Source organism: Rhamphochromis longiceps, linkage group LG23 (assembly GCF_057381845.1).
Source record: "Rhamphochromis longiceps isolate RC_006_pf linkage group LG23, R_longiceps_female_GT1.1, whole genome shotgun sequence".
Taxonomy (NCBI): Eukaryota; Metazoa; Chordata; class Actinopteri; order Cichliformes; family Cichlidae; genus Rhamphochromis; species Rhamphochromis longiceps.
The window spans coordinates 32,328,815-32,348,662 of NC_140578.1; the positions used below are offsets into that span (position 1 = coordinate 32,328,815).

General features: G+C 40.5%; 1 protein-coding gene across 1 annotated transcript in view; it reads left to right on the forward strand.

Moving 5' to 3' along the window:
* Positions 1 to 19,848, forward strand: part of LOC146642386 (dedicator of cytokinesis protein 9-like) — a 56,838-nt gene that overhangs the window by 1,712 nt on the left and 35,278 nt on the right. The window contains exons 2-3 of the mRNA XM_085398344.1: positions 10,245 to 10,361; positions 19,684 to 19,773. Of these exons, the coding sequence (XP_085254470.1) occupies positions 10,245 to 10,361; positions 19,684 to 19,773 (207 nt within the window). The remainder of the gene's footprint in view (positions 1 to 10,244; positions 10,362 to 19,683; positions 19,774 to 19,848) is intronic.

Below are 19,848 nucleotides of genomic sequence, written 5' to 3' on the forward strand. Positions count from 1 at the left end.
CCGTTAGTGACAACAGCTGTCTGCAGATCAACAATGGATCACATATCGATTGTGGGAGAGAGTATGAGCGTGCAGCGTTTAAAGCGTGGAAGTACTGACCTTACTTTGAGTTTGATTCCATAAAAAGTGACAAAAACATTAGCGTCCATTGTGCGTGGGAAGAAAACTTCTTTTTACAGCGAAAAAAACCCCTAAACTTCCAAGCAAGCACCGGGTGCGCCATGACGTAATGGGGAAACTCACAGAGAAAGTCGCGGATTCTTCAACTGACCGCGGCACACCTGCACCAGGGTAAACCTCCGCCTACTGTAGTCCTGCTTTACAGGTGAAAATAGAGCAACAGCACTGCTGAGTCTTTGACTTTATTTATTTTCTGCTGTGTTTTACTTGCATCTATTTGAAAGAGTGAGTGTAAACACAAAAAATATTTTATTTTATGTGCTGGAATGTGCAGAAAATAGGTTTAAATGTTAAACTAATTTATTCAAGTCAGAGAATGTTGCATATAATAAAATTTTTGCTTGATGTATAAAGTTAAAAGATTAAAACTGATAAAACAAGTTTAAAAAAAAGAGACTTTTCCATTTGATTACATTTTGTATGATGGATTATGTAGAAAAAGTAGAATTGGGCTGAAAGATCTATCACTTTATCACCTCTTCAGGTTGTAAATCGTGTTTTTAAAAAGTAACTAAGTAACTAAGTAATTAATTACTTTTGAAAATAAGTAATCAGTAAAGTAACAGTAATTAGTTACTGATTACTTTTTTCAAGTAACTTGACCAACACTGGTAGCCAGGCTCTCCAGTGTATCCTTTGAAAACCACGGATCTTCATGTGATCACCCCAGCTAGTTGCAGGAGCATTGACTGAATACTTCTGTCCTTGGGACTTGGATAAAGCTGGGGTAGCCTACATACTGAGCATAGCTTAACCGCCCCGAAGTTGGTGTTAGCCTAACTTCAAGTCAGCAGACAACAGAACTATCTAGTTCAACTTGGCAGAGGTGTTTTAAGAGGGCAAGAACTGACAGATGACTGTGATGACAGGGGTGTATATGTGCAGGCAGGTCCCAGGTGTCATTGCAGATCCATCCATCCATCCATCCATCCATTTTCTTCCGCTTTATCCGAGGCCGGGTCGCGGGGGCAGCAGCCTAAGCAGAGAAGCCCAGACCTCCGTCTCCCTAGCCACCTCCTCTAGCTTATCCAGGGGAACACCAAGGTGTTCCCAGGCCAGCCGAGAGATATAATCTCTCCAGCGTGTCCTGGATCTGCCCCGGGGCCTCCTCCCGGTGGGACATGCTCGGAACACCTCACCCAGAAGGTGCCCAGGAGGCATCCTTGTCAGATGCCCGAACCACCTCAGCTGGCTCCTTTCGATGTGGAGGAGCAGCGGCTCTACTCTAAACCTCCCGGATTGCTGAACTTCTCACCCTATCTCTAAGGGAGAGGCCAGCCACCCTTCGGAGGAAGCTCATTTCTGCCGCTTATGTCCGCAATCTCGTTCTTTCGGTCACTACCCACAGCTCGTGGCCATAGGTGAGGGTAGGGACGTAGATCGACCGGTAAATTGAGAGCTTCGCTTTTACACTCAGCTCTCTCTTCACCATGACGGACCGGTGCAGGGTCTGCATCACTGCGGCCGCAGAACCAATCCATCTGTCGATCTCCGACTCCCTTCTCCCATCACTTGCGAACAAGACCCCGAGATACTTGAACTCCTCCACTTGTGGCAGGAACTCATCCCCGACCCGGAGTGGACACTCCACCCTTTTCCGGCTGAGAACCATGGCCTCAGATTTGGAGGTGCTGATCCTCATTCCCGCTACTTCATACTCAGCTGTGAACCGTTCCAGTGTGAGCTGGAGGCCATCACCCGATGAAGCCAACAGAACCACATCATCCGCGAAAAGCAGAGATCAGTTTCTGAGGCCACTGAAGTCATAGCCCTCCGCCACTTGGCTGCGCCTAGAAATCCTGTCCATAAAAATTATGAACAGAATTGGTGACAAAGAGCAGCCCTGGCAGAGCCCATCACCCACCGGGAACGAGTCCGACTTATTGCTGGCAATGCGAACCAAGCTCTTGCAACGGTTGTATAGGGATTGAATGGCCCGTAGCAATGGGCCAGACACCCCATACTCCCGTAGCATTTCCCACAGGACACCCCAAGGGACACGGTTGAATGCCTTCTCCAAGTCCACAAAACACATGTAGACTGGTTGGGCAAACTCCCATGTGCCCTCAAGTATCCTTGAGAGGATAAAGAGCTGGTCCAGTGTTTCGCGACTAGGACGAAAACCGCATTGTTCCTCCTGTATCTGAGGTTTGACTAGCAGACGAACTCTGGTTAGTCATTGCAGATCATCTGCATTACAAGCTTGAACAGATTTGTCTTCAGCCACAACATGCGGAGGCATTATATGCCATACTATGTGTTGTAACAAGTGAATTGACTGAAAGGACACCTAAGAGCTACATCTCAGACTCATTTATCATGCTAACTCAATTAGTATAGTCAATATTTATGTTCAATTAGAAGACGACTCAATAAAAAAATCAATAAATACAAACAGAAGCTGGAACTAAGAACTGAAGACTCAAAATACAAAGGAAATCTAATATATATAAATAATAGAATCAAAATATAAAAAATAACTAAAAACCAAACAGAGAATACCTTATAGTAAAAGAGAATTCAAATTCCAAAAAACTCAGAACACTGGGTCCCAGACCTAGGACCTGAAATAGTTTTGCAAGTTTGCACAATGTCCTCTGGACAGACAAGACCAATAATGCACAGTGCCACTTAAAGAAAAGCAAACAAAACATAACTGCACAAACATTGAGTCACATTAAGCCCAGCTTTAGTTTTCGTGTGATGCAGAATACCCAGCATCTTATTATTACCCCCTTATCTTATTAGGTTACAGATTGAAGACTGAATGAAACTCAGCTACTAGTTTAATTTAACCTCATTCTGAATTGTTGTTGACTGTTATAGACAGTGGCAAAATGTGTTTTAAATCTGTGTATGACATATAAGATCAGTCTGAAGGGGAAGTTTCACTTCTTTTCAGTCAACACCCTCACACTTTGACTCCCCAGGCTAACTGTAGCTCTCAAACATTATGTCAATCTGGCCTTATGCAATACTCCACAGACTCTTGTGATGTGCTGTGTCTTTATATGTATATGTTTGTGTGTGTGCACATGCACATGTGTGTGCGTGTATATATATTCCCCTCAGGAACTTTGTGAAAGGCTCACATGTCGTAATTGGTTCAAGCTGAATAAAAGCAAGTGGAGACTATCCCACTCCACTTCCTCCTCCTCTGCTTTTTCTATGATTTTTTTTTTTTTTTTACAGGCTCTTACGGAGATGGGCCTATAAACTGATTTGCAATCCCTTCAAACACACATTCAGAGCCAAAGTCACTTGTGGTGTGACTGTTATGGTATCCGTGATACCCTGTGGAAGTGTATGAGAGTGCTCCAGAGATGTGGGTGAATGAAGCAGAATGACCTCAGTGCAGCCAGTCTATTGACAAGGGGCTGATTATTATACTGAGCTGGCGTCACCGTCACTGCAGCCTCCGTAGGATGACAGGGACACAGCAGTCAGCAGTGCATAAGACCAAAGGACAGCCAAGTCTCTAACATGCATTAGATTCAGTGTACAGTAAATGTTTTACCTCAAACTCTCCTGTTGAAGACAGTTGTTTTGCCCATTTTACTTCACCTAAGCTTTGAGGTTTAAAGGGAAACATCAGAATCCAGTGTTTTCAATATATTGTTTATTTTAAAGGCTTTCACATGCATTGCCTGTTTTGCTACCTCTTTTTGTCTTTTTGTTATCAGTACAGCTGCTTTTTAAAAAGTCGCCTGCTAGGTGGGCTTTCAGGTCACTCTATATTACAGTTTCTGCAGCTTTTGTGGTAGGAACCTACCTACTTTCCACTGCGACTGTCTTTCTGTTTGTCTGTCTTCATAGATATTTCATTGTGTCTTCATACGTGAATGAAAATAACTTGCAAAGCATTGTAAGCCAAAAGTTTTGTTCCCACTCAGTTCATAAAGTTTCTGTTTTCATAGTCAAGCTTGCCAAGTCCTTGTTTAGAGTGTTGACATGCTAGCATTTGGTAATAGAAATATCAGTAGTTTATAAATAAACTCAAATATTCAAGTTTAGTATTATAAATGTGTCCAATTTATGGTGGTAAGTTTTTAGGATTTGAGGCAGCTCAATGCTTGCTTACAACAAACCAGCCGTTAACCAGACCCTTGTTCACATCTTTTTGAGTTACGGTAAAGTAGATGTTAAATATTCTTAGCATTTCTTCAGTGGGAGTGCAAGTGACCTCAAACATACGGTTCCCATAAACTTACAGGAGCAGCCTCACAAGAAACAATGCAGCTAGCTTAGCAGCGTCATACCAGAATGTCACCAGTCTTCTCCCTGGTGGTATTGGGGAAAATTACTACGTGTGCAAAAATTGGTGTATCCGGTCGTTAAGTGATGACGTGACAAATCCTACTTCTGGGCCTAAAGTAGTCTGTGTTTAATATGGCTTTTGTGTTGTTAACATGTTTAATGTTTTGTATTTTCTTCTATTTAATCTCAAAAAGCTCCTAAAACAGTCAGTGATCACTGTTGACCTCCCTCGGCTTTTATTACCGCTAATCATTTATTTAAGATCAGTTTTTAAAACCTTAGGATGTAACTACAGCCCAGCCCATGCAGCAGTATATGAATGACTAACCTCGTATTGTGGATGGATTATCTCAGTTGTTCTCCTGGCTGAAGTTTGGTCCTTTTACAGCATCCTGCCATGCGATTACATTTGTACCTGACCACGAGAATACTCACGTTAACTTTTATCGAGTGGAAAAAAAGTTAGCTTGTTTATATTATGCTAACATAGCTGTGTCGCTAGCGATCACGTAGCACATCATTATATACCAGCTAGTCCAACTTCAGTAACCCTGCAAACGTCACTGCTGTTTTCTGTCTTCATTTATGTTGGAAGTGATAACAGAGCTGTACGTTTTAATTTGTTTCCAAAACTCCGCAGTCAGGGCATGCTATATTGTGTTTAGATAGAAGCTAGCGAGCTAACTTCCTGCTAACTTCTAACGCCGTTAAATGTCATAAATTCCGTTTTCATGGATGCCTGGATGTTAAACTCAATTGTTACACCTGGTAGAGCAGAACACTGATCATTATTAAAGATGAAAGACAGTTTTTCAACTCTCAGAAATGCCATAGTGATCGTTTGATATATGGACCTGCAGCGGAGTTTAGGCCCAGACACAGCTAGTGACGTCAGACTTAACGACAGGATTCATTGAAAGCTGTCTGGCAGGTGTAATAAAAGTTTAGAAAAACTCTTTACAGCCCAAGTTGTTCGTAGTGTATTTAAAAGTAGAATGGGAGGCAGAGCCTTCAGTTTTCAGGCCCCTCTTCTGTGGAACCAGCTTCCGGTTTGGATTCGGGAGACAGACACTATCTCTGCTTTTAAGATTAGGTTTCACACTTTCCTTTTCGCTAAAGCTTATAGTTAGGGCTGGATCAGGTGACCCTGAATCCTCCCTTAGTTATGCTGCAGTAGGTGTAGGCTGCTGGGGGATTCCTATGATGCATTGAGTATTTCTTCTTCAGTCACCTTTCTCACTCACTATGTGTTAATAGACCTCTCTGCATTGAGTCATACTTGTTATTAATCTCTGTCTCTCTTCCACAGCATGTCTTTTATCCTGTCTTCCTTCTCTCTCCCCAACCGGTCGCAACAGATGGCCACCCCTCCCTGAGCCTGGTTCTGCCGGAGGTTTCTTCCTGTTAAAAGGGAGTTTTTCCTTCCCACTGTTGCCAAAGTGCTTGCTCATAAGGGGTCATATGATTGTTGGGTTTTTCTCTGTATCTATGAAGCACCTTGAGGCGACTGTTTTTGTGATGTGGCGCTGTATACATAAAATTGAATTGAAAGTTACCCTCCCTATATTTCTGCACAACCACCCTAATTGATATAAACCAGTGTATGAACCACATTTGACTAAAATCCTTCCAGCAGTTACTTGCTCTTTTACTGATGGTTTTGCTGGACCATAATGAAGCTCTTCTGCACCACACCTTATTGAATAATAAATGGTGCACTTTTCCGTTGTTTTTAGAGGAAATAATTTCTCTGCATGCTACATTTCAGCAAGTCTCTTTGAAGCTTGTACAGTTAAAAGAAGTTGTGCAAATGATCAAAGGAAACTGCGGCACAAAAAAGTCTCACACGCTCACACAACTCACACACGCTTGCCTGCCTGTGTGCTACATTTTATTAGGAGCGATGGATCTGAAACTGCAGTGGAGCAATGATGGCCTTTGAAGTCATTCTGACCCATAGCATGTCATCTCCACGCTGTGATGTCCCACCTCCCCCTCTTACAGTCTGTGTGCACTAGGGAGCCATAAATTTACACCTCATGGAGATAATTGGATGAGTTATTAACTGTGTGTGTGTGACTCAGTAAGACTCCATGGCTCATAAACGGCAGTGTGTTTTGGAGTTGTGTGAATTATAGCTTAATGGAGAAAAGAAAGCCTCCAAAATAAAGGATTTGCATAAATTTAGCACAAGTAATTCCTCACTGAAAACTTTAAATGTCATCTTTCTGAAACACAGCCTTCGATGGAAAACGGAGCTGAGCTGAGGCGCCTCTGTTGCTTAAAGATTAAAGGCAAGTGGTTGTCCTCAGAGAGAGTGATGACTGTATGGATAAGCAAGAGGCAACTCAAAGTGTTCCTGAAGCAGCAGGAGAGCGTGTGCTGTATCTGAGACCCGGATAAGGGGGAAGTGTGTTTTTAGTAGACCCTGCTGTGGGTGCCTGCTGCAGTGGATACAGCACAAGAACAGTTCAAAGCAGAGCAAAACAGCAACGGGGAGTAGAACTTTCTCAATGCAGACTGTTGAAATACTGTAACTGTGACCATTGGCCATGTTTTCATATCAACAGTAGCTTTAGTGTTTTGGAACCAATGTAGGATCCATCTGTAAAACTAAAGCTTGTAGCTTTTATGTGTTCACATCATGAACAAAGTAATTCAGATGCCTCCTTTGAGGTGTTGATCAACCAAACAAATGACAAGCCAACTTTATTTTCTGGCATTTCAAATATGAACCTCAATGACCTCAGTATTATTGAAGTGCACTACAGTATAAGAAGGACAAACAATTTAGAGTAAATGGTAAGGTCTATAAAGTAATGGTTTGCTGTACAATGCATTTTGATAGCATTGTCTTTTGAGATGAGTGTTTAGGTATTTACTACACCTTATTTTAAAGAGTTAGCCTTTTAAGTGTGTTCGAAATGAAAGTAAGTATAGTATATCTGAGTTATTGCATCTTTTTTCCTACCTTTTTAGGTGGGTTCAGTTTTCAGCTTAGTAGTAGGTGGGGCCGGCGAGTATTTGTGCCTCTTCCGAATGTTTAATGGGGATGTGATTATATTCCCCTCCTACTCACACAAATCACATACTGTACATACAAATGCACACACACACACACGCATACACACACAGCTGTGAGCCCCTCCCACCCTCACAGACTGGAATAGAGAACGGGAGAGAGAAGCTTGACGGTTGCGACTGAGTATAGAGGGAATGTCACTGGACCCTGGCAACACTCTCACAGACTAAAGGCAGTAGCCCAGTGACAGAATCGTCCATCTGGCTATAGGCACAGACAAGACTGATCGCCATGCAGGGACGGGCAGGAAAAACACCCAGAAAGGAGATGGTGATAGAGTCTCCACAGCAGTACAAGAGCCTGGCTGAGATTGAGGCAGAGGTGGAGGCAGGGTCACAGGGGGCAACGGTGAGTTGTACTTATGCCATATTTCAGAAATAAATCACAAGTTGTTTTTTTTAAATCTGGAAATTTCTTGCTAAATGGAAGAGATGTGATTGTTACCTTTTAGTGCATAGATTCTTTTTAACAGCTACTTTGAAGATCTTTTTAAAGGCATTTGAAGGAAATTGGAAATAGTAGGTCACACCTCTCCAGAGGGTTGAATGTCAATCTTTTTTAGGATATGAAGCACTTGTGAGTCCTTTTTTTCATGAACTGTTCCTGTGCCTTAGTGAGTTTGAGAAGTTAAATGCAGAGTTGATAGAGAGCTCATTTGTTGAAGAAAATAGTAAAAAGCACCATAGCCTGGGAATGAATTACTTGAAAGTCACACAGTTCACAGCCGCTTGCTGTTATCTTCGATCTCACTGGCAAACATTCAGTTGGAAATTTGAACTGAAGTTTTTTTGCTTGTCATGCTCTTATAGATCCAAGGGACTAAGAGCTATTTGCACTGTATCATCAAAAGTATTGGTTGGATGAATGTAAATGTAATTCTGTGAGCAGACATTTGTTTATTTTTCTAATGTATTCACTGGATTCAGAGGCTTATCCAAATAGTTTGAATCATGTGTACTTCTAGTGGTCACTTTGAAACCAGAAATCTCAGTTTAGTTTTACAGCTATTAGTGACAGGTCAACACTCAACTGAGCAGTTTAGGAACTGAAATGATGTTGAATCAGTTCCTAACTACTGTCAATACTAGTTTAATCCATACTAAAGCAGGTGCATAGCTATGCTGGGCAGTCAGTGTTTTTGTCAAATACGGATGGATAAAAAAAATTCTGAATGAATCAGTCGAAAAATGACAAATGCAGATCCTTCCACACTGGTAAACTGCATTTTACAATTTAGCACTTAACATCCAGTCGTGCTCTGAGCAGACAGTTGTGTCTAATTTTGTGTCAAGAGGGTAAGAGGAAAACTCTTGATAGAGGTCTTTATTGTTGGGGCCCAGATGGCAAGAGGCCAATGGCTTCGGTCACAAAGGCTGTGTGTGACTTGCGTTGGTCTGGTTGATGGTCAGGTTGATAACTTTATCAGTGATTTTGGAGCTAACACAGTTGGGTGGATCTACTTAACATCTTTTTTTAAGTAAATCCAAAAAAACTAGGTGCTGTTACTTGGTGCTATTTAAATAACATTGTGCTGAACTGAATTATGACCATTAAGAACAGAGGTGAAGGAGAGAGTGCGGCAAGGGTGGAGTGGGTGGAGATGAGTGTTGGTGTGTGATCTGTGACATTAAGGATAGCAACAAGAGTGAAAGAGCAGGTTTAAAAGACTGAAGTGTGGTTTGATGGAGGTGGCAAAGTAGTAAATACTCTGCATATGCGAAACATCAGCACTTTAGCTTTATTACAGTGAGTATGTTCATACATTGATGTTAGAATTTGTGTTAAATCTGCAAACTTAGCCTTTTCTTCTTTTTTGCACACAAGGCATAACTTTTTTTCACTGAGGTGTCTGTTAGTGACTTTGCTTGGAAAACCCCTTCTTTTCTTCATTCTCATGTTTTACTTCACAATACTTGGCAGGTATCCTAGTAAAATGGAGTTTAAAAACAAAGGCAAACCTATAGTTTTAAGCTTCAGTTCCCACACAGAAAACATAGTATAGCTACTTAATCTAGCTACAAGGGCTGAAACTGCAAAAGGGCACTCAAATACATTTTTGGCCTTAATGTGTAGAGAAATGTAGCTGTTCAGAACAGCTATTTCCTTGTAATTAACTGGTTCTGTAAACACAGAACTGTGTCTTGGTTTAGTCTAATATCCACATCCACAGAGATGGCGTGTATCACTGGTGAACATCAGACTTTGTGAGGGAGGACATGTGGGGGGGAACCCCTTGGGTCTTTTCTGTGGTATGTTACAGCTGATGTCTGCAGTGACAATACAGCATGGTCTACTTCTAAGTTAAAACTCCTGGTCAGGGTGTATCTTCCTCCTGTTGAGGTTTTAAATCTGAGCTCAGCCCACTGTGACTGGTACAGTGACACACACACACACACACACACACACACACACACACACACACACACACACACACACACACACACACACACCAGTGTCTCCTACCGTAACCCACATTCACTGCCATCTCTGTTTCTGTTTCTACATCTGTAGCTTTCAATCAGTAATGCTGTGAAAGGACAATGGCAACTTGTTGTCCATGCACTGTGACAGATTTCCTTTTGTAACTTATCTCACAACCCGTGCAATAATAATACCCTTGACAACTCTACAGTAAAAGACTGCCATTAAGGTTGTGCGCTTATGCTGTAAATGACTACGACAAAAATGTGAAGAGCTGGATTAATTCAGTCATCTGTTCCTTCAGGTAAAGCCAAAGATCATTGAGCCTCTGGATTATGAGAATGTGCTCCTACAGAGGAAAACTGAGATCATCAGTGATGTTCTCAGAGACATGCTGCAGTTCCCCACAGACGACTTCCAGGTAAGAAAAGTGAGAGTTCTGAAAGCCATGCTGCACTACCTTTTAGGGAAATGTAGAGAATCCATAACTGTGAGCTGGTAAACCAAGTACAAAGAAGTATAGTAAGTATGTATAAACAAGTATGTGTCATACATTGGATTTTTACTGTATTGTGTACACTGTCTGTACAGCATCTACATCTGCTGCTTCCATTCAAAAGAGCTTAAAGAATGCATCAACATGACATCACAGTAGTGCTGAGATTGATGTTAGATTGGCCTGTTCCCACTTTTGGAACAAGTCATGCTCAAATAATTGCCACTTGTCAATCAGTCTCCTTGGCAATAAACCAAACTTTATTCTTTTCTTACTGCACAATAAATTTGACAAAAACACCAAACCAACAAAGAAGAGATGAAAACAAACACAACCATGGGGCACACTACTGTGCTGGACTCAAACCCACATATACTCTCCTGCTGGATTAATGTGGCTTAATCCATGGCTAAAATGAATCTCTAACAGAGACACCATTTCTTCCTATTTGAATAAATTTGGGTAAAATGTATAGTAATTAATTACATGAAAAAGACATTTTATGAGCAGTTTTGTACAGGCTCACTGTCTCATGTCAATGCCACATACAGTAAAAAAATATAAATTAATTAAAAATTCATAGCAACAATAGTATGTGGTGGGAAATCTACAGTCTACAACTCCCCTCTGGACTCTTTCGTAATCAGTAGATGATGGGTGGGTTTCATTACAAGGCCGTCTGCAGTGTATAGCAGAGGTGTGGACTCGAGTCACATGACTTGGACTCGAGTCAGACTCGAGTCATTAATTTTATGACTTTAGACTTGACTTGAAAAAATGTTCTAAGACTTGTGACTTGACTTGGACTTTTACACCAATGACTTGGGACTTGAATTGGACTTGAACCGGTTTACTTGAAAAGACTTGATATTTTACCCCAAATATAAAATTTAACATGCATATTATATAGAGATTGAAAATGTGACGTCATTCACGGGTAGAACCGCAAAGGATTCTGGGAACTCGTGGCAAGCGGTACTAGCGCACGCAGGCTTTCAATTAAAATCAGTTATACAGCGATAAAAAGAAACACAAAAATGTCAAGAAGCTGTTGTATTATTAACTGCAATAGCCGGTCGCATGACAGCCACGGGAAGCCGACGGGTAAAGAGATCGGTTGTTATCGGATTACGTCGTTGAAGAGAAATTGTTCGAGCCATGTTTCCGAAGTAACAAAGACGCGACGGATGGCCTGGATTGCAGCCATTCAAAGATCAAATATAACGTCCCAGAACACTCCAGCTCACAGGTTAGTCTGCTCCAAGCATTTACACGAAGGTCAGTGTTTTTTAGTAGTTAATACGTCATTTTCATAACATAATTGGTGATATAGGTTACAAGCAAGTCTGGCGCTGAACAGAAATTGTGGCGCTATGCTCCTTTATTTATTGTGCATAAATAGTGAATTGTCCTGACACAATATTGCGTTTCGCTTATGTTATTATGGTACATTGACAAAAACATATACGTTTATTCACAGGATAAAACAGTTGTTTTGTATCACTAATTGTCCAGTGCGATTACAGCATACAGTATTGTTGTCACTGCTACATTTCTGTGATGAACCAGAAATTATTTCCACTACTAATTAATTACCGTTGAGCTCAAAGGTTATATTAATAAACGGTTAAGGAATGTGTATTTATGACGACGATTTGTGAAATTGGTAAACTTATGATACGTACGATGGTCTTTCGTTCTACACGGTGCATTTCAAGGTCCTGCACCCATCCGGCGGTAAACTGTACCTGGACTTGTTGCAGTGACCGGAAGTTACTAAACTTCATGAGTGTATGCACTCACTCCAAGAACCGTATGATTATTAATATGCATATAAATAAAGAAGCTATTTTGTGCAAAGATGTCAACTGTAAGAATGCTGTGCATAAACATTTACTCTGCTCCATGTATGATGATATAGTGACTGCTCTGTATAAAAGTGGCACACTGCTTGATAAACAATATAAGCATAAGAAACCTAACATCAGACCTGGCTGGAAAGAACATGTATCCATGTACCATGATGAAGCTCGCATAGCTTATAAATGTTGGGCCATGGCTGGAAGACCTAAACAAGGCCCAGAATTTGAACAGAAAAAATGTGCGAATGCCAGATATAAGTACGCTGTTCGCTTTATAACTAAAAATGAGCAAATGCTAAGAGCAGATTCTTTGGCCAGGAAAATGCTGTGTAATAATACGGCAGATTTTTGGAAAGAGGTGAAAGCTCTTAATAACTGTAAACCATCTCTACCATCAACTGTTGAAGGTGTTTCTGGGGCAGATAACATTGCAGCGTTATGGAGACAGCATTACAGTGCGTTGTTTAACTGTATAAAAAGTGAACCATATGAGGACAATCTTGACATGAGTAATGACACAATAAGTGTAAGGACACATGAAGTATATGAAGCCATTCATAGGTTGTCTGATAATAAATCCTCTGGTTTGGATCACATCACTGCAGAACATTTAAAACATGCTAGTGTAAGGCTAGCTCCTCTTTTAGCACTCTGTTTCACTGGGTTTATGATTCATGGCATATTACCAGACTCAATGCTGTGTATTTTACTGGTACCAGTTATGAAGGACAAAGCTGCAAAAGTGAGCTGCTTGGATAATTACAGGCCAATTGCACTAGCCAGTATTTTATCTAAGGTGTTAGAAAGAATCTTGTTTGACAGAGTTAGTGTGTTCATCTCTTCTCTGGATAATCAGTTTGGCTTCAAAGCACGGCACTGACATGTGCATATATGCACTCAAGGAAATAGTCAGTTTGTACAGGGCTAAAAATTCATCTGTCCTCATGTCTTTCATTGATGCCTCTAAGGCTTTTGATCGAGTGAACCACAGAAAACTTTTTGATAAAATGAAGAGATGGGGAGTTCCTCAGTACATCGTGAGGATTCTCTCTTACTGGTACGCTCATCAGAACATGCAGGTTAAATGGGGAAGCAGTATTTCTGCCCCCTTTGGTGTCAGCAATGGTGTTAGACGGGGTGGGATTTTGTCTCCAATTTTATTTAATTTGTATGTTGATGATTTGTCCATACAACTGAGAGCCTGTAACACTGGGTGTATATTAGGTAAAGCAGATAAATCATCTCATGTATGCAGATGACCTGGTTGTTTTTAGTCCAAGCAGTGCTGGGTTACAGGATCTTCTTAATGTCTGTACTGAATATGGTGTGCAATATGACATTGAGTACAATGCTGCTAAAAGTGCTGTTTTGATATGTAGAACCAAGCAGGATAAACAGCTAAATTTCCCTTTGTTTAAACTGGCACAAAAAACTCTTGAAGTTCATAAAAAGGTGAAATACCTCGGTCACTTTATTACTGAGCAAATGAATGATGATGATGACATATACAGACAACGGTGTAAGCTCTATGTGCAGGCAAATACTATTGCACGCAAATTCAGCTTTTGTTCACTTCCAGTTAAAGTGGCTTTGTTTAAAGCGTATTGCACACCGCTATATACTGCCCCCTTGTGGTCATCCTACAAACAATGTAGCATGCAGAAGCTGCATGTTGCATATAATGATGCGATGAGAATCCTTTGCAGGATACCTAGAAGTGGTAGTGCCAGCCAGATGTTTGTAGCTGTGGGTGTTTGGACTTTTAAAGCACTTTTAAGGAAGCTAATGTTCAATTTTAGAGAACGACTGGATGGTTCGAGTAACAGTATAATTTTAGCACTCACAGATCCGACAGTGAGTGGTTCCCGTTACTCATCCAGTCTCAGAAAGCACTGGTTAAAGTGTTTGTGTATTTATTGATTTATTTTAAGTAATTGTGTTTTATGTATATTATGGTTTTATGTTTTTACAAATGTTTTAGATACTTATTTATATACATATATATATTTAATGGTGTATACCTTGTGTTGGGGGGGGGGGGGGGGGAGTGTTGTGTGTGTGTGTGTTTTTTTTTTTTTTTTGTTTTGTTTTTGTCTTGTTTTTATGGACATGAAGTCTGCCAATTAAGATTGAATTGAATTATAAAGATCCATTAGAGTGTTCATCATATCGTCCTATATCACTCTTAAATGTAGATTTAAAAATACTGTCAAAAACACTTGCTCTCAGGCTAGAGCAACATCTACCATTGTTAATTTCTCCAGATCAGACAGGTTTCGTGAAGGGTAGGCATGGTTTTTTCAACCTGCGCAGGTTTTTGAACATATTACACACCAAGTCAACTACAACCCCTGAAATTGCCTTATTACTCGATGCTGAGAAGGCATTTGACCGGGTGGAGTGGGATTATCTGTTTTATACTCTGCATAAATTTGGATTTGGCCCTAATTTCATTTCATGGATTCAGTTACTTTACTCCTCACCTATGGCACGTGTTAGAACAAATTCGTTATTCTCTTCTTATTTCCCACTTCTCCGTGGTACGAGACAAGGTTGTCCCTTATCCCCTCTTCTTTTTGCATTATCAATTGAACCACTGGCGATTAAACTGCGAGCTGACAGTTGCATTAAGGGCATCTTCAGAGGTGACCAGGAGCACAAAATATCCTTATATGCTGACGACCTCCTGCTGTATATGTCAGAGCCTTTATGCTCTCTTCCCCGTGCTCTTGCCATTTTTTAATGTTTTGGTAATATTTCAGGTTACAAGTTAAGTCTGCATAAAAGTGAACTTCTCTGTGTCAACTCTATAGCCAGAAAGATTTCATTTTCAGGTTTTCAATTTAGCGTTAAATCAGGGTATGTGACCTATCTGGGGGTTAAGGTTACCCACTCATACAAAGATCTTTATGAAAGAAACTTTGTCCCGCTGCTTAAAAATACTGAGACAGATCTTCAGAGGTGGAACAATTTACCACTGTCATTAATTGGCCGCGTCAATTCTATCAAAATGAACATACTTCCCAAGTTCCTTTACTTATTTCAATGTATCCCATGCTACTTACCCAATAAGTATTTTATAACACTGAATAAGCATATCTCTGCATTTATTTGGAATGGCAAAAGTCCACGAATTCGTAAAGATTTCATGCAGAGGACTAGGCCAATGGGTGGATTAGCCTTGCCAAACTTTCAGTCTTATTATTGGGCAGCAAATATTCGTAATATGCTGTACTGGATGAGTAATGTTACTACAGAGACTCCAGCTTGGCTCCAAATTGAGTCATCCAATTGTGGCAAAATTTGCTTATCAGCTTTGTTGAGTTCAGCTCTCCCATTAGAACTATACACCTATAAACGTAACCCTTTGTTGTATGACTCGCTCAGAATCTGGGTGCAATGTAGGAAAAGGTTGGGGTTACACTTAATGTCAATTAAAGCACCTATCTGCTCAAACCATATGTTCCCACCCTCCATGATGGACTCTGCCTTTAAAATATGGGAAAGTAATGGCCTTAGAAATATCAAAGACCTTTTTGTAGATGGGATTTTTGCCTCATTCACGCAGCTCCTGAAGCAGTTTAATGTTCCTCGGCAACATTTTTTCCGCTATTTACAAATTCGTCACTTTGTAAAGAGTCGATTTCCTTCATTTCCGGAACTACCTGAGGAAACTTCTTTGGATAAAATTATTAATATAAACGTTCATAAGAGAGGGGCGATTAAAGAAATCTATGCTATACTATTAGATTTTCAATCTCCTTCTCTCTTCATCCTTAAAGCACAGTGGGAGAAAGACCTTGGGATGACTATAACAGATGAGCTCTGGCAATCTTTTCTCCAGAGGGTACACTCTTCTTCGATATGTGCCAGGCATGGGCTCCTTCAATTTAAGGTCCTACACCGATTACATATCTCCAAGGAAAAGTTAGCCAAGTTCTATCCAGGAGCTGACCCTCTGTGTAACAGATGTAAAGCAGAAACAGGTTCGCTCCTTCATACCTTTTGGACATGCCCCAATCTTCATACCTATTGGGTGTCTATATTTAACACTCTGTCAGAGATGTATAACGTTAAATATGAGCCTTCTGCTCTAACGGCTATCTTTGGGGTGATACCTCAAGACATCACTTTGCCAAAATGCTATTCGAATTCTATTGCCTTTGCTTCACTTATCGCAAGGCGCCTTATACTTTTAAGATGGAAGCAGGAAGCTCCTCCCACACATGAACAGTGGCTTGCGGAGCTCATGAGGTTTTTACATTTAGAAAAGATGAGATATACACTGGCAGGTTCAACCACCAAATTTCTTAGGGCATGGCAGCCATTCTTGATGTACATGGAAACATTTAAAATGACCACCTTATCATGACCAGATACCATATCTCTATATTGCTATCATAGCTAACTGTACACTGAATGTCCCTTATACATTTTATTTTTCTATTTGTTTGTTGTTGTTTGTTTGTTTTTTGTTGTTTTGTAGGGGTTTCTTTGGTTTGTTTGTTTGTTTTTTCCTTCTCTATTTCTGTTATCTTTTGGGGTATTGTAAATACTGAACAGCAAACTACTGTATGTTCAATGTTTTGTTGTTAACATGCTGCTGTGACTGAAAATAAAATTTATAAAAAAAAAAAAAAAGATTGAATTGAATTGAAATAAATATGCTAAGATGAGATAGCTGACTTCATCTAACTAGCAAATGTTGTCCAGGCTACGTTGGTGATACAGTTTTTTTTAATGTGTATGATATTTTTGTCATGCGATTTTAAAGCCGGTCCTACAACCGCATCCAAGAATAACATGCAGCGTATCTCAGAACTGTCGGTGAAAATTATTCTTGGAGCTAGGTTTAATTGAGCTGCATTTTAAAGAGGTGCAATTTCACAATTTGTGTATATTTTCTAAGTTCACTATTTTGTCATGTGTTGAGAAAAACACAGATTTTAAAATTACATGGTCTAATATTTACATTTAGCATAACTGCAACATTATTTTTTCGTTTTTTTTTTAAAGACTCGAAAGGACTTGAAATTCAAAGTTTCAGACTTGTGACTTGACTCGGACTTTTACACCAGTGACTTGAGACTCGACTCTGACTTGCCTGACATTACTTGAGACTTGACTTGAGACTTGAGGATAAAGACTTGAGACTTACTTGAGACTTGCAAGACAATGACTTGGTCCCACCTCTGGTGTATAGTGATTAGTGAATGTGTGTGTGTGTGTTTTCATGGTCTCGCCCAGTATGTCCATCTAACCTGCCATATGTTTTACATCACTGGGCCCATAGAGAAGGGAGGGAGCTAGCCAGACATGTGGGTGTAGCATGGGCACGTGCTGCACAGATTAACACATATGAGCACACGCCCACGTTCACATTTATCAGCCTGCTAAGAATGCTGGTCTGTATCTCTGCATGCACATACGAGCAGAATACGGTAATGCCTGTATTTTAAAAACAACAAAATTAAATGGGATTACGTGAAAATGGTACTTTCATGGGCAGTTTTGCAGATCTCCAACTGTCACCTTACTGGTACCTTCAGTTTCCAAAGAAGAAGGTTGACCTCAGGAGACTCTCTTCTTACCCTTTACCACTCTGGCCTCTGTGATCTCTATGCCCTATAAGTATTTAAATTTTGTCTGTCCTCCTGCATTAGTGCTGTGGGAACACACTCCTTTGGTCTGGTGGAAGTCATCAAAGCCCTGTTTTAATGACTGTGAAAGGAATGATGTTAACTGGCTGCCAGCAGTTCCTGCTCACAGTCAAAAATGTAAATTTAGCCACCTTTAAAGAGCAACTTGTCCTTTATGCTTGTCTATACATTATGGATGTTACAGCAGCAGATGGATATTTTGGGAACTATATTTATAATATTTCTCTGTATTAATATACTGTATTGTCTTTCCAAATCATATATAATCCATTAATAAATCCATAGAGAGAGAGTAGAGTCATAGAGGAAATGAAGCTGAACAGTTGAAATATCAGTCTGAATAATCTGAATTTTCCACATTATAAATATAAGAACTATATTGGACCTTTATGCAGGATTACACACAGGAAGATTCAAGTGAGCCCAGTTTATCTATTGGCATACATTTGATGGCTGATGTGAACGTGAGCTGGTCAGACATGCTTGCTAATGGAGGAATGAAGAAACTAGGTCATTGTGCCACAGCTGCATACTCATCTTTGTGGTTTGAGCAGAAAAACAGAAGACTAAGTGGTAGCACAACCTCCAGTAGCTTGAAAGTCTTGCCAGTCTTTTTCTGGCCTGAGGTGCTTTTTGCTCCTTTGCTTTGGATTATCACTCGTCATCTGTGTCTGGATGTCTCACTCTAATAAGGCTGGCAAAGATGAATTAGGTTGGAGTAACGTTTGGCTGCCATAAATCCTCTGTAGCAGAGGATTTCTCTGAGTAATCATTATGATTCCTTTCACTTCATTATTAAAATGCATTTTTAATATTGTCCAAGTTTACCAAGCTACTTTCAGCTGCTCCCTTATTCACAAGGGGTCAGCATAATGGCTAGCTCAGCACATTTCATTTGGCACTCTTTTACACCGGATGCCCTTCCTGACACAGCCCCCCTGAGGGATTGGATGATCTGATATCCTCGTGTTGGTGTTGTTCCCAGACCATCATGAAAATGTTGTTCCAGGTTCAACATTGCAAGTGACCAATCACATTGTTGTGACGTTATTCCAAGCCATTCGTGCATTTATGAAATTCCAATGTTGCAAGGACAATATCAATTCTGCTTACTGTTTATTAAAGGGTTACGGTTAGGGTTAGGGTTAGGGTCAGGGTCTGTTGATCGGCGGACAGAGGCGGTTTCACGCAGCTTAAGTACAGTTTTTTGTTTTACGCCAGTTTTTCCCGAAGTCGCAAAACTATGACGTCACAAAATTCTGATTGGTCACTTGCAATGTTGATCCTGGAACAGCATTTAGTATGATGATCTGGGAACAACACCAACACAAGGATATCAGATCAACCTGAGGGATTTGTGTCTCCTCTGTGGATCAAACCGGGGATGCTCACTTGTTAGGGAAATGTGTAAACCAATACACAGTGGAGCCACAATGAAGTATAATACGATCATCCATATGAAATAAAAAAATCACAGAGGCATAGGAAGTAGCTGCCACTATGCTGTAGGGTAACTGAGCACAGCAGTGAACCTTCTTGGCTCTAAGGAGGCCGGAATGTTGCCTACCTTCTTTTGAAAAAGAGTACAAAGAGAAGCCCCCAATAGGGATCAATAGTTCAATAGTTCAAACAAGAGTAAAGTGAATTTTTGGTCTTATAAAAACCTAAACCTAGATATGCTGTGCCAACCTCATTTTCAGGCCTGCCTTCTGTGTCTCCCCTCAGATCTCCACCCTGCAGCGCCAGGGCCGGACTCTGTTTTCCACTGTGCCAGAGACTGCAGAGAAAGAAGCTCACTCACTGTTTGTCCAAGAGGTAAAACTAATACATATCTGGATGCAAGCCTGCTTTGTCCGTTATTTATCACTCAACCGCACCACCATGATTTCA